At 40.6% G+C, this 14,497-nt stretch overlaps 1 protein-coding gene across 1 annotated transcript in view; it reads left to right on the top strand.

Annotated features, from left to right (window-relative positions):
• The window catches only part of LOC145445608 (glutamate--cysteine ligase catalytic subunit-like), a 56,783-nt gene extending 43,731 nt beyond the window's left edge, over positions 1-13,052 (top strand). Inside the window, exons 5-15 of the mRNA XM_080323803.1 lie at positions 1,941-2,006; positions 3,535-3,651; positions 3,715-3,773; positions 4,967-5,172; positions 6,306-6,439; positions 6,495-6,616; positions 8,237-8,349; positions 8,409-8,606; positions 9,597-9,788; positions 11,008-11,128; positions 12,680-13,052. Of these exons, the coding sequence (XP_080179929.1) occupies positions 1,941-2,006; positions 3,535-3,651; positions 3,715-3,773; positions 4,967-5,172; positions 6,306-6,439; positions 6,495-6,616; positions 8,237-8,349; positions 8,409-8,606; positions 9,597-9,788; positions 11,008-11,128; positions 12,680-12,903 (1,552 nt within the window). The 3' untranslated portion in view covers positions 12,904-13,052. The remainder of the gene's footprint in view (positions 1-1,940; positions 2,007-3,534; positions 3,652-3,714; positions 3,774-4,966; positions 5,173-6,305; positions 6,440-6,494; positions 6,617-8,236; positions 8,350-8,408; positions 8,607-9,596; positions 9,789-11,007; positions 11,129-12,679) is intronic.
• The last annotated feature ends 1,445 nt before the right edge of the window (positions 13,053-14,497 follow it).

The following is a 14,497-nucleotide window of genomic DNA, read 5'->3' as shown; positions in this document are numbered from 1 at the left end:
TAAATTTGAACTAAGCGTGGCATACTTTAAGCAGTTAATTGGAGCTGGCTACTTCCGGAATTGCAAGACATTGTTATGTGTTCGCGAGGAACGCAAAATTAGTAATGACATTACATACAAATGTGTTATATTCAGTTATAATGATATAGGGTGCATTTCACCAGTTGTTATGACACTTTCACTCATATAAGCTATGCAAATCTATCACAAAACTGTTTTCCACTTTTCAAAATTTAAAGTACAAAAGTATGTAGTTTTGAAGTGAAATTACTCTGAAAACATAAACCCTTGTGTAAGCAGTGCAAGTAGGCGGGACTTAGTTGAGTACTGTGAAAAATGGAAGTACCTTGTTACCGGCCACCTCTGGTTGGGATCATGTTTGCCCCAGTCTTAATCAATCAGCGTCAGTCAATGCACGGACACCAGTAACAGTAGAGGTAATTAAACATCAACTGTTCATTAATTTATCATTGGATATTCTATACGGGTACACTAGACAGCGTTTAATGTTATCGTGTTCCCCAAGAAATATGTTAGTTCGACTGTATACAGTGTATTATATGCTTTGAAAGGAGGAAAAATAGCAGTTGGTATCAAACACAGCTCGTTTCCAAATAGCTTTTTTTTTATAGTAGTAGTGTCTCAAAACACTAGTTTTGATATCCAGTCATTAGCCTCATTCATTGTTTTGTAATAATAATAACACGATGATTGCTGCTTCATTGCAGCATAGTAGCCCATAGTATAGTACTGTGTATAGCACTGGCCAGGAGCTGCAAATATAGGTGTGTTTTGACGGTGTATAAGCTGTTTCTGTTTTTATGTTATTGCAGCATGTAGATAAAATGTCGTTTAGGGTCTGAAAATCTCATGATGCATTTGAGTGTCCCATGGCATGGCACAAGTAAGGTTGAAAAGCACAGTGATAAATGATTACAATGGATGTCAGATCTGTTGATCAAGAAGAAGGGCTCTTCTATATCATTGCAACCTATTGGCATGTAGTAATTAAGTAGCACCTGCTTGTGTGATCATTATCTCATTAAGAGCAACATTAGATTTAATTGGTGTAATTATATGATACAATTAAATTAAATGTGTTGGCAAATTGAATGTTGTCAGGTGATGCAATGACCTACTACTAAGGGATCTATTTCAATCATTGTTTTGATTAATCACATAATGTGTTCAATGTCAGGGGTTTTTCAATCCAGTGTGAAAGGCCTATTCTTTGAACAATGGAAAATACACAAGATGTATGTGGTCTGGTCTGTGCTATCCAATTCTCATGGATGACTTTATTTTTGTGGCTCTATTGTTCGAAGAATTATGTGAAATTGGATGTTATTCTTCAAATATAGTTTCACATTGTGTAGGCAAATGCAATGTCATCCCGTCACAAAGCTCATAATGAGTCATAGAATGACCAAGTCGATGGCATAAAAGTGGTCTATTAGAAGAATGACTTTATTAGATTTTGTTAGCTTAATAACAATATATCATTGTTACCATGATTTGTCTTGCTATTGTATCATTGTGTCATGAAAAGCAGGTATGTGTGCGTGTAAGGTGTAGGATAAAAACATGGATTATACGCTAAATCCTTGGATTTTCTTAAAATCTCTTGACATTCTTGCCCGTAAATCCAGGATTCAACTAGTCAACTTTTTGACTTCAGCCCATATTTTCGTTCAGTGTCGTTTCTATGCAAATTTTAGGTACTGTATAAGCTTTTGATGAAACTCACTTGACTTACATGACTGCAGGACCAACACACAAACCTGTTCTAAGTTTGAATTCGCAATTTAGTCAGGTTCAATGTCATTTCCAATGTTTATGCCTTGCCGATGTTGAGTTCGATCAATAGATACTGTAATTGAAATGTTATTACTTTTAGATGGATACAGCTCATGCCTTAAAGCTAACTCTGTGTTATTTAGGAGAAAAGAAGTGGAGGAACATCTCACTGCAAATGAAAGAATTGCCAGCTTAACTGTCTTTCCGAGGTGAGTTCAACGTGCTATGGATCTAAACTAGGATTTTGGTCAGGCGATGCAAAGATGTTTAAATTGAACCTGGATGCAGTTTATTGGTTATAGCCTATATCTTGTGTATTAGACTGGTATACTGATAAATTTTTTATTACCTGGTTAGAATTCTGCGATCGCCAATAATAACACATTTGATCCAAGCCAACAATGATTAATGTTCTTCACAGAGCCGTTTTTTTTCATGGTTTTACCTAACTTTCATACAAAATGAACATGCCTATGAAATGCCTTTGCCCTTGGCCATTGCGTACTGCCTAGTCATGCTCTTCTCTTGTGGTCCATTACATAATTATCACATTTCTCCTCACATGTCTCCTTGTGTCAACAATCAGCACCAGACCAGTGATGGTTGAGGTGTTGCTCAATGTTCAAGGTTCGCGACTTTAGTTGGTTGCGCCGAGTCTCAATGCCATCAGCGGTTTGGTGACTTTGGTCCAAAGGTGGTCAGTAACAATTTCCTCTTCGAGATTGAATCTATTTGCGGTAACTACCCGACTTTTAATTTTAGATGTTTCTGGTGTCTATGATAGCCACCAAAGCCATTAGAATGTTTCATGACACTCACGTTATCAATCCATAGCTCTTAATCCAAAATTAAACATGTATGCGCAATTTTCAATTAACGCAGTTTAATCGACCCACGTCGCAACCTTCATCTTGTCGTGTTGGGTGTAAGAAATGACAAATAATTCAAATACCAGTGGTTGCATTGCATCCACCGTTTTCCTCTACTTCTACTGCTGGGCAGTGTAGCATATCTGACACCCGTGTGTGTTTGAACTACAAGCTTTACCATTAATGTTCAGTGTGATGCATATACATGATGAGCCCTTGATGGAGTAGTGTAAATTATAATTGATTGCATAAATTATGTACGGTGCCGCTCGGGACTTAAGTTACATTCACTCCACTGCTTCTGTACAGACTTCTTGATATTGTGATGATTTCTGATTTCTGACCTATTTTAGGTTCACGTTACTTCATTATCTTTATAAGTCTGGATAAACTCTATAGATTTTGACAGTAAGTTCTCCTTTGGTGAATTTTCCAAGAAAATGGAATATGAAATTCTTAAATTTCTGCAGTAATAGTCAATGTACTAACATGCTGGCTCAGTTAGCGTTCTTCCAACAAGAACAACCATTGATACTTCAAGGGCTTGGGACCATGATTCCAATAATCGATTTTGAATTGAGTATTATTTTAATGATTGTAGTCGAGCAGTGTGAGTCGATTTTTCAGGTCATGAAATTGTAGGTTCGTTGCTATTAAGAGATAATTTGTCAACGAGAATTATTGTTTTGACACTATTATCCAGTGGAAGTAGCCTATTGCAAAAAAATACACACAGCTAAAGTATGCCGTCTCTCCTGCGCTATCCTTAATCCATATCCTGTATTTTTGTATTTTTTTGATTCCACCAGAGTATTTTGATCTGCTGCCACCCCAGCAGCGTCGGTGACTATATCCTGCACGATTTCAGATTGGGCTGCAAATCTTGTACCATTCCCGAATATACGATCACGGGTCCAGAGAGCAATCCGGTTTCGAGGTCATTGTTTTTTCCGGACGAAGCTATCACAAGTCACCCGAGATTTTCGTGAGTCCGTTATATTTTATTCTGAACGTAGCGAATCGTATATTTTGCTGAAATGTTATTCAGACTGCTGACAAAAAACATTCGAGAGCGACGAGGCAAGAAAGTTGCTATCAATGTACCTGGTGAGTTTGGCTCTGTTTTGTTAATTTAGCTCTGATAAGTACATGTAGGCACAAGAAAAACTTGTATGAAGTAGGCCTACTTGTATGGTAGACCAGTTGTGATTGCCAAAGAAGTCTTCATTATGTTATTTGGTTCAACTCTGTAGAAGGAGATGGATCGACTGTCAAGAATCCTGATTATTTGAGCTATTTTTCGTTCAGTGTGAGCTAACTGAAAAAGTTTTCAAAATGTTTCAAAACCTTCATCGGAGTTGAAAGGCAAAAGCTGCCGTGAAATGAACTGGCTAAAATTAGTACTGGTGCCAATTATGTCAGCTATGGCGTTGGAAGTTCCAACAGGGAGTTGGAAGGTATAGTTGAAATTTTGAAATTGGAGAAATTGACAGTCTTTGTCGTCACAATGATGAATGAGATGAGTCGCAATATGTTATATTCTTGGCATTTGGGAGGGAAATAGCCAGTACTAAAATATTAAGTAGTGAAAAAGTCAGTGTCACAGCAGTGAGATGGTCAAAATGCCGGGACATTAAACATTAGCTATTGGTGTCATAATAGCGAGGCATTCAAGATATTGAGTTCCAAGTGAAAATCAATTATGGTGATGGGGAAGGTTAGCTTGTGCTAAGGTTAGCTTGTGCTAAGGTTAGGGTTCGTTTTGGTTAGGGCAAAGGGTCGGTTTATATTGTGTTATGGTTTGGTTTAAAATTAGGTTCAACTTAGATATTTTGTGTGACGTCCTATCATGGCAGAAGGCTATTAATAAGGCCTTGATATTTTGAATGCCTGGCTATCATGACACTCGCTATTTTGGATCGTCTCGCTAATATGACACTCGCAGTTAAGGCACTCTACTTGCATGCTTTGAACGTGAGCTTGCCTTCTATACTCGAGGCTGTGTGAAATGTATGCAGTCCGTCATGCCCAACATACGCAGACATAAGACCATGCCACACTGGGGCATGTGATAGTTGAGCATATTGGTTACATTCGTGGCTGGATTTAGAGTTGAGGTAAGGGTTAATTTTAGTTAGTGCTGGTTAGTTGTCGGGTTGTGAAGTCACATGCTTCATTGTCGCATGCACAAATGTCGAGAAACTTTAATTCATGGTGATGTGATTTCTCTTTTGTTATTCTTTACCATTGAACTTGAAGAAATGATACTGCATTCGAACTTTTTACGTTTCTTTTTACAGTATTCAAGGATGTAAACACCCCGTCTCCGTTTCGCGAAGTGTACGCCGATCCCGAGGCCAATGCAGCGGCAAAGCCCGATCATATCTACATGGATTGCATGGGTTTCGGGATGGGGAACTCGTGTCTCCAACTCACGTTTCAAGCGTGCAATATAGACGAAGCCCGGTGCCTTTACGACGAACTGGCTCCAGTTTGTCCCATTATGGTAAGCGAGCAACCAGTGCTGTTTGTTGATCACCGAACATACGAGAAGTAGTGATTTCCAAGACATGTCGAAACTAATTTAAGTGGAAGTGGGAGAGGTTCTGTAAAGTCTTCTAATAAGTAGTTTCAAAAACTAGTATTGGTTGGGATGTCGCATTATTTTAGGTGGTGATCGGAGTTGGCTACTGGCTACTTCGGAAATTGTGATATAAAATTACTGTCTACTTCTCAAAATGCAATGTGTAGTGTGTAGTATAAGTAATTCTGCCAAAAGAGCTGTTAAAGTAGTGCAAAAACACAACCACTCAAGTAGAGAAAGTGGGAAAAACCTGAGCACGTAAAGAATTGCAAAGAACATTGTATTTCTACAAAACAATCGTCATATTTTGTGATACGATTGTTGTACAATGTTCTTTCCAATTCTCGACTTGTTGCTGACGATTTCCCGTGACGAGTGCCGGCCAAAATTATTCTGTTTCATTTCAATATGAATATAATGTTCAAATATACTTCTTGTGCCACCACAAAGAATATAACGCCACATCTACTACATCACATTATGAGATTAGCGGGTGTTTTTTGAGCATAACTATTTCATTGCACTTTGTGACGATGCGTGGCTGGGTCATGTCTGTACACTGTACAGTGTACAGATACGTCATCCACTTGCTCGCGTAACCTTGCGCTGTATGTTTTGTATGCTGTGATTAGATAACTCAAGGTCTACAGCCTTCCATGGTGGAAAATAATATTGAAACCATAATTCACGTTGCTAAATTGACTCTCTGTTCGGTTCGGTTTTCGTTAGTCATATCTTCCTCTTGTGGCTAGGTATATCTTCAGTACTCGAAAATATCATCTATGACTACTCAACTTGAATCATTAGAAATGCTACTCTCTTCAGATACGAGTACTCCAATCATTGTGCCCAACACTAGTTATGGGCAATTCAGTCATAAAATTAAAGCATATCAGTCCAAACTTCTCTTTCTTTTCAACTGTTTCCAAAAAGCAAAAATTCGTAATTTGGTGTCAAAACACTGCTGACTCGATAGTGACGCCTGCGTTGAAAATTCTCGCAAATATCTCAATCAAACGTGCGGCTCGAAGTGACCGCTCGGTTTCATTTGACAGCTCGCGTTAAGCGCAGCGTCTCCGATTTTCCGCGGGTACCTCGCAGACATCGACGTCAGATGGAACGTGATAGCGGCCAGCGTGGACGACCGCACCGACGAGGAGATGGGCAAGGTCCCGCTCAAAAACAACAAGTACGCCCTTGCGTTCTCGCTAAAAGGAGGGGCTCACGGTGTAATTTGTTGTCAGGCACGTGATACGCAAGTCCAGGTACGACTCCATCGACAGCTATCTGTCCGCGGGACACGACTTGTGCAATGACGTCAACTTGGAGGTGCACGAACGGATTAAAAAAAGACTGCAGGACGCAGGTGTGGTGTTCGAACTAACTCGGTTGATGAGCTTGAATCTTGCTTATTTTGTTTTCAAGACGTTTAAGGTTAAGTGTTGTAGGGCAGTGATTCTCATCCTTTTTGACCTCGCGGTCCGGTAAAACTTGAATAAGAGTGTTAGGAACCGGTGAACCTTCCATAATGCTGCCTGTTTAATATCATGCATTCATATTCTAAGTCTCTAGAAGGCGAAGCTCGCGAAGTCCTGTTGAAGACCAAAAACTCGATTGTGATTGTTCCGTTTCTTTTGGAAGAACCGCGACTTAGCTGTTCACCATAGCCTCTATTAAACAATCGTTGCATGATTGCATTGTCAAAATGTAGCAAAGTTTCTTTGTAAATCTCCGTGACTTTTACATGATGTCCGAAACAAGTTGCAGGCTAATTTTAAACAGTTTCGTACGACACAATGTAGAAAAATACGCTCTAAACTTTTTAATCATTTTCAAATTTTAGGTGTTGTTTCTCTTATCAGTGGACGATCGTCCAACGTCTTGTATTTTGGAATGGAGATATACATTTCTGATATATTTGGCTGGCCGGCAAGACGCTTGCCACGGACCGTTTGGTTGAGAACCACTGTTGTGAGAACCACTGTTGTAGGGTGTCAATTTTTGCTTTCATATGAGGTGGATACATTGTTGTTCCCATCCTGATTTGAGTAGTCATGTCGATTAATATGCGTCATGTTTTTTTCTGATAACGGAAAAGTTAATGTACACATGCTGATACTGATTCGGTTTGTATGGGTTCATCATAACCACTTGCGTCAACAGTGCAAGTATACAAAACCTGCTTAAGTACTCCGAATAGAAGTACTTCGTTACCGACCACCTCTGGTTCACGGATAATAGTGTACAAGTATTTTCACCACGTACAATGATAATCTTGATTTTGTGAAGCACATTAATTCTACGGTATCGTAGTACCTATGTTTTATCTTATTCAAATCAGTATTTGAAGGTTCTAATACTTGAAAAGCAGGGTTGTAACCAAGTCACAAGGTTCCGAGTCACAAAGTCAATCTCACTTTAATAGTTTTGACTCGAGTCATTTTCAATTCACCAAGTCCAAGTCAGTGAGTAAAGGGTCGAGTCCAAGTCATTATGCCCAACGTTCAGTTTTCAGCTCTAATCGGTTCATCCCACTTTGTTCACTCTGCACAAGCGATTTAGAAGGGCTTGCATTCATAATGTCGTAACTTTCCTCAGTCTTAACAGTTTCCGGCCCCATTTCCGACTATCAGGACTGACAGACGAAATACCAATAATGTGGTGAGCTTACTTTTTTTGAGAAGCTGCAACGAAATGTCTGTCTTGGCCCTCCTAGTCTCGAGTCACATGACTTGATGCAAGTCGAGTCAATACACAAATTGAATCGAGTCGAGTCATTTTACGCATTTGAAAAAATGACTCGAGTCACTAGAAAATGGTGACTCGAGTCGGACTCTAGACGAGTCATGACTCCAGTCATTACAACCCTGTTGAAAATGATGTTTGTTTCAGATTAAACAGCTACCAGAGCACATTGATTGCCATTTGCCAATCGTTCGAGTGCCAGTATGTTTTCCGCGTTAATAACATTTTGATTTATGTCCAGGCATTGACGAATTGCTGTCGCAGCACATCGCCCACCTTTTCATCCGCGACCCGATGACTCTTTTTTCGAAAAAAATCGATTTGGACGACACCACCCAGTCCGACCATTTCGAGGTAATAGTCACTCTCAGATTTTCACCCAATAGCGTTTTTCAGTCTTGTCATTCTTTCAGAACATTCAGTCCACCAATTGGCAGTCGATGCGTTTCAAGCCGCCACCTCCAAAGTCTTCCATCGGTTGGCGAGTCGAGTTTCGTGTGTGCGAGGCTCAGCTGAGCGACTACGAGAACGCCGCTTTTGTCGTGTTCATTGTTCTACTCACGAGAGTTATCCTCACCTACAAACTCATGTTCACGATGCCAATTTCAAAGGTGAGTTTTAGGTAATGATGTAGCCGTGTTTTCGTGTCCAAGTCCCACTTTGGATTCAGTCTCCACACGGGGAAATGCAATTATTTTGGAACTGCAACTCACTTTTGTAACATCACTGCGATCACGCAAAAGCAAATATCTCTAGGAAATGAGAGTTATTGTTGAATTGTTTTCTATATTACGGAGTTGCACGATCGGCCAGAAGGGACGCAGTGTAATGAAATTGACCGTCATCAACCCCTCCTCGCACCTTGCAAACCGACAAAAATTTGGTAGACCTTTCACATTCTCACAGCTCGATGAACGCACTATAGTAGGGTTAATATGTTTTGGACTTACAATACCATTTTCTGACTGGGCAAAACTCCGGAAAAAATTGGTAAATTTACTCCGAGTTTATAGTTGGTTTACTGATGAAAAAGGTCAACTTTCTGGCTCAACTCCCTAATGACCCACCGAACCCATACTTGAGTGCTAATTTCCTATGTCTCAGTCCAATTTCCACGTACATTCAACCAAAATTTTCAAAAAAGTGGACGAATTCTCAAAAAAGCAAAAAAGAGGACATTTGGGCGTCCTCCAAGGACACTTCTATAAAAGTCAAAAAAGAGGACAAATCCTCTTAAAGGTGAACGTTTGGCAACCCTACACTATAGCTACTACAGTTGGCGCTATGGCATTAGAATTGTTTCACAAGAAAACTGTACCTCAACTCTTGAAGCCACATGAATATTCATATTAATCAAAATTCAATATCCTAATCCCGTTGAACAGAAATCACAAATCCAGATAGTATATTTAGTATTAGATAATGGAAAAGACCTCTCACCGTTTATGAGTCATTCAAGCGTTTGGCCAGTTCCAGGAGGGAAATCATGCATATTCCACACAGTGGAACCCCTCCTAATTTGCAACCCGGGCATTATGAGGTCATTCATTTTCACTATGTCATATAGATATTAGTGAAGTCACATCGTGCTCATTTTCAAGGTTGACGAAAATATGCAAGAAGCTCACAAAAACGACGCTCTGCGAAAGAGCACGTTTTGGTTCCGACGCAACGTACAGACAACCGATTCGCCGCAGTGCTGCTCGTCGCTGTGCGACAGTGCGAGCGCGGATGGCGACACGCCGAACGAATGCTTCAAAAAGATGTCCATCGATACGATCATCAACGGGAAGGTATTCGGAATTTGTCATGTGACGCTGTGGATTTTGATTTGCCGAAATTTTCCGAAAGCGGAAAATGTTTGGTCAGGTACGGCTGACCCCTCAGTCACACTCTGTCAAAATCAGACCCAATCCCAAGCCCGGGTAAATTGACAGGTATAGATCCTTCAGCCAAATAATGATAACGATCAGTAGGGCGATTTTTTTTTACCTAAAAAACGTAAGATTTTGACCTAAAGAATCAAAAGGGCTTCTTCACCTGAGGTCCACATACTTGTTCTAAGGCGCTCATAAAATGCCATTGCTGTTACCAGAATTGTAAAACTCACCATTGGTCACGAGTGAAGGTGATGACATCCTTTTTTGCAGTCATCAGATAGCTTTGTAGGATACAACTAGACCAGAGGGCCATAATTAAGACTGTCCGGAAGTGATGATCCATTTTTAGTCATCAGCTTTACAAATTTTGAGTATATGGGCGGGGGAGATAGTGTAGTGGTTACGATAAGCGCCCAGCACGCAGACGAACCGCGTTCGATTCCCGTCGGAGGTTTATCTGGGCTCCTCTTCCCCTGCCGTTGCCGTTCTTACGGCGACAAAAAAAGCCCAGAAAAAGACCCGACGAAAGAAAGCACTCACAATGAATGGAAAAGAACTAGTAGAAAGGGCCGCGGCTTCAAAGAGATCAACATCAAAAAAGAACTGTGACATCGGGCACTCTAGGCCGAGGTGGATGTTAGAGTAAAGGACCGCTACTGATGCGTGTCGTTCTACATCCTCCTATCTGTTCATGACATTGCATTGTGTCTTATCGCATTGTACATTATGTGTGACTTGTTCAGATCAAAAATATAACCCATGTTATGTTATGTTATGTTAGGTTTAGGGAGCCGCGCTAAAAAAGGTTGAGAAACCCTGGCTTATAGTCTGGTGTGTAGTACTCTGTTACTTATACCTCTGATGTACCGTAGAGCCTGTCAATGGTCTGACAAGTACAGAATTTTTTTTAAATATACCTGTTCTTACGTAACCACCGCTTAACAGCCTGGATAAAAGTGGAATTGGAGAAAACCCATTTGATTACTTTGAAAAAGTTACAAGTACTTTGATACAGACCGCATCTGCTGTTTGAATGGAAGCCTACCTCAGAACTAGTCGAAAATGTGACCCTATTTAATCCGTCATTGAGGATTTGCGAATCTTTGTTAAGTCGCATTGTTCTGTGTGTCAGGCTGATGAATTCGTCGGCTTCATACCACTGATCCGCCTTTACCTGAGCAGCGTTGACGTTGACGTCCACACCAGGTGCAGCATTGCCGAATACTTGAAGCTCATCAGCAAAAGGGCATCAGGTGGGTCGATTGTGTGAACTGGTAGGATCCAGTGAATTTTTGCTGACGTCCATCCGCCGAGTTTTGTGTTACAATTTTAGTGGCGGATTGTTGACGTAGTAGGCTTGAAAACATCTGTAGGAGGCGCGAAGTCACTCACGACAAATGTATGTTTATTGAACTTCTCGTGAGTTTAATATGTGCCGAAATCTCCAAGTTTCAACAACGGCAATATTCCTAATTATTAGGGATGGTGCGAACGTGAGATTCACGTTCGTGTTCCTTGTGTGAACCTCAGAAGTTGGGCGATTACCATACACAAATAAACCTTGGTAGGTCCTGCGCTGTGAGCCTTTATTCAACTAAAAAAATTATCGCGTTTCGCGTGGTTTACCTATAGGTCATAATTATTGATCTGTGTACGCTCAGTCCGATTGTCATATTTGACGAGTCTCTCAGCAGTCACAACCTTCCATGCCATCAAACTACGCTTTGGAACTGCAAACATTATGGTTGCTCTTTTTAATATTTTTTTGATATGACGGTGTGGAGGCGGGGCGCGAAATTTTCACAATAGTTGGGGGCGTGTCTAAAAAAGTTTAAGAACCGCTGTTTTAGATTGACGTGAATCCTAATACCGTGTCCGTTTGCGGGATGTTCTTGGAGAAATTGCTGGCTCGGAGTCATCATTAGGGCTGGGCAAAATCGAGTACCTGAGTGATTCGATTCTGAATCACGTATTGTGCGTCGAGTCGAGTATTCGAGTATCACTCATTATGACGTCACAGCAAAATGTAGTATGTCAAAGCTCAAATATGTACCTTTTATGCCACCGCAAAGAATTTAATGCCTGTTATATCCATCACATTGAAGATATTTCGGTATTTCTCTGACCCTACCGCTTTCATTGCACTTTGTGACAATGTCGTGGAGGATCATGACTTCGGAAATGTTTTTTCCAGTAACCTTAGTAGATTTGTACTATATGTTTCTTATGCTGCGATACGGCAAATCAGGGTTTCAAAGCTTCCGCAGTGGAAATTAGTTTCGAAACCATAATTCTCGTTGATAAAATAACTTTGAGTAGCGAGGAGCGTATAATTTCAGTACTCGAAAAAATCGTCTTTTGCTACTCGACTCTAATCATTAAAATAATTACTCGATTCAGATTCGAGTACTCGAATCATTGTGCCCAGCCCTAGTCATCATTACTAACGGTAGCGTAGCCAAGGGGTGGGTTTTGCAGGTCGAAAGCCCTCCCATTTTAAACTTGTACTGTTGTTTACGCAGAATGATGATTCTATTTCGATTAAATTATTAATGAGTTGCTTCAGGATTGAATCTAGTTAATTGTATTGTAGTTGTTTGTTGCGGATCTGAAGGTTCTTAGATCTAGTGGTAGTTCTAATTGCGAGTCTTAAAAGTGAGTAGTTCTACTACTAGTCCTGCATTCTGGAAATCAATTTGTTTAAACAAGTCTGGCGAGAGTTGCATGGAATCGGCCGTTATACAAATTGCCTAATTGTCGATGCCTCGATTGCTGTTTATGACACGACCTGTGTTTGGATTCAGGCGAATACCTCACAACGGCGCAATGGATGAGAGAGTTCGTCCAGGCGCACCCCGACTACAAGAAGGACTCGGCAGTGTCGGACACTGTGACGTACGATCTCCTGTGGCGGTGTTGCCAGATCGCGTCCGGCGAGGTGGAGGAGGAGCGGCTCTTCCAAAAACCAAAGAACAAAAGCACTTATTCCATGCCTCCCGGCACGAAGCGCCACAACCCGCAATGCTGAGGCTCTCCCAGTCGATTTTTGGTTTTAATCATTTTAGATTTTCGATCGCAGGACTTGCACTTCATTTAATGGCAATTAGCGCTTGGGTGTTGATTCGTTCCAACTGTCGTTTTTACTGCAGCAATAAATGATGAATCGTGTTTGCGCTAGAGCTAGTGTCGTCATGCAACGGAGACGGATTTGTGACGTGAACTAGTTGGCAGGGTTCTAGATTTTACTTTTTGGAATGTGTCCTCTTTTTTGGGATTTCGGCCACTTTTTGGGGAATCTTGGTTAAATATAAGTTCAAATTCTACTGAGATACAGTAAATCAGCACTGAAGTAGCGCTCCGGCGGCTATTTCAGGAGCTGAGCCGGTAAGATTTTTTTTCTTTTTTAGTCGATCAAAAAAATACCATTTTTCAGGATTTTCCTCCGGTATTGCACGCCTGAAAATTTTGAAAAAGTGTCCTCTATTCAGATTCCTAAAATATGGTAGCCCTAGTTGTAATCAAGTCAGTCTCACTCTACAGCTTTGACTCGAGTCATTTTCATTTCATCACCGAGTCATATCAGGGAGTAGGCCTAGATGTCAGTTCCAAATCATTTTTTCCACTGTTCGGTTTCGAGTTCAAGTCATGCTCAGGGTTGCCATGCGCCCGGAATTTCACTGTCCAGACTTGCGCCCGGGAGGAATTTCTAAGATATACCTAAATGTCCGGAATTTTGAAGGCTTGACGTTGGCTCAAAATTGTTTCGTAAAGCAATATGATAACGTTATTTTGGGGAATATACATGCTACATTTTATTTTTCTTCGCGCTGCGCGCGATTTAACATGTCATTTATTGATTGTAATATAGGGATTACCACCCTCGCAAAAACTGCAATAAAACAAATAAAAATAACTTTCATTTACTAAAATAAGCCTTATTGTAATCGCAATTATAGGATAATGGTATATTCCTAGGGATGGTTACGGCCGTTTAAATGCTTTATTCAAAGATAGTGGTTCCAAACGTGGGGGTCGTTTGCCTTTATTCTGGGATGTTGGGAAGATGTTGAACGTATTCAGCTTCCAAAATAGCCTGTGACCAAGTCTGGGCAAAGGTGCTGACTTCTTTTAGTAATCAGCTCGTAAAATTTTGATCCGGGCCACGGAACATTTTCAAATTGGAGATGGAGTCGCGACCATAAAAGGTTGCACATCACTGGATGTGGGGTGTTCATTACGCTCACTGTATTTTTGAAGTCGTTCTCGTCCACCAGCTCTACCACCAACATAATCCTGAACCACCTTTGGTCTATAAGCAAAGCTTTGCTAGTGTGACGTCATATTGATAGACAATGTGCTATTACTCATTTTGAAATCCACTAGTGGGCGCTAAAGAGTGTCTGGAATTTGGGTAACAGAAATATGGTAACCCTATGCTCAATCCACTCTTGCAACTCCGCTTGTGCAATATCGAATTCATGATATACTATTTATTATCAGTTTCTGGCCCCATTTCTCAAGTACCAGTAGTGATTGACGAAATACCAATATAATGAATATATGTGTTTATTGGTCTATTCGAAGTTACAATTAAATGGCGGTATTGACCGTCCTATTCTCGA

The sequence above is a fragment of the Botryllus schlosseri genome, chromosome 8 (genome assembly GCF_051294905.1).
Source record: "Botryllus schlosseri isolate E-star chromosome 8, Bs_hap1, whole genome shotgun sequence".
NCBI lineage: Eukaryota > Metazoa > Chordata > Ascidiacea > Stolidobranchia > Styelidae > Botryllus > Botryllus schlosseri.
Note: the sequence above shows the minus strand (reverse complement) of the source record. Positions and strands in the feature narration are given on the sequence as shown.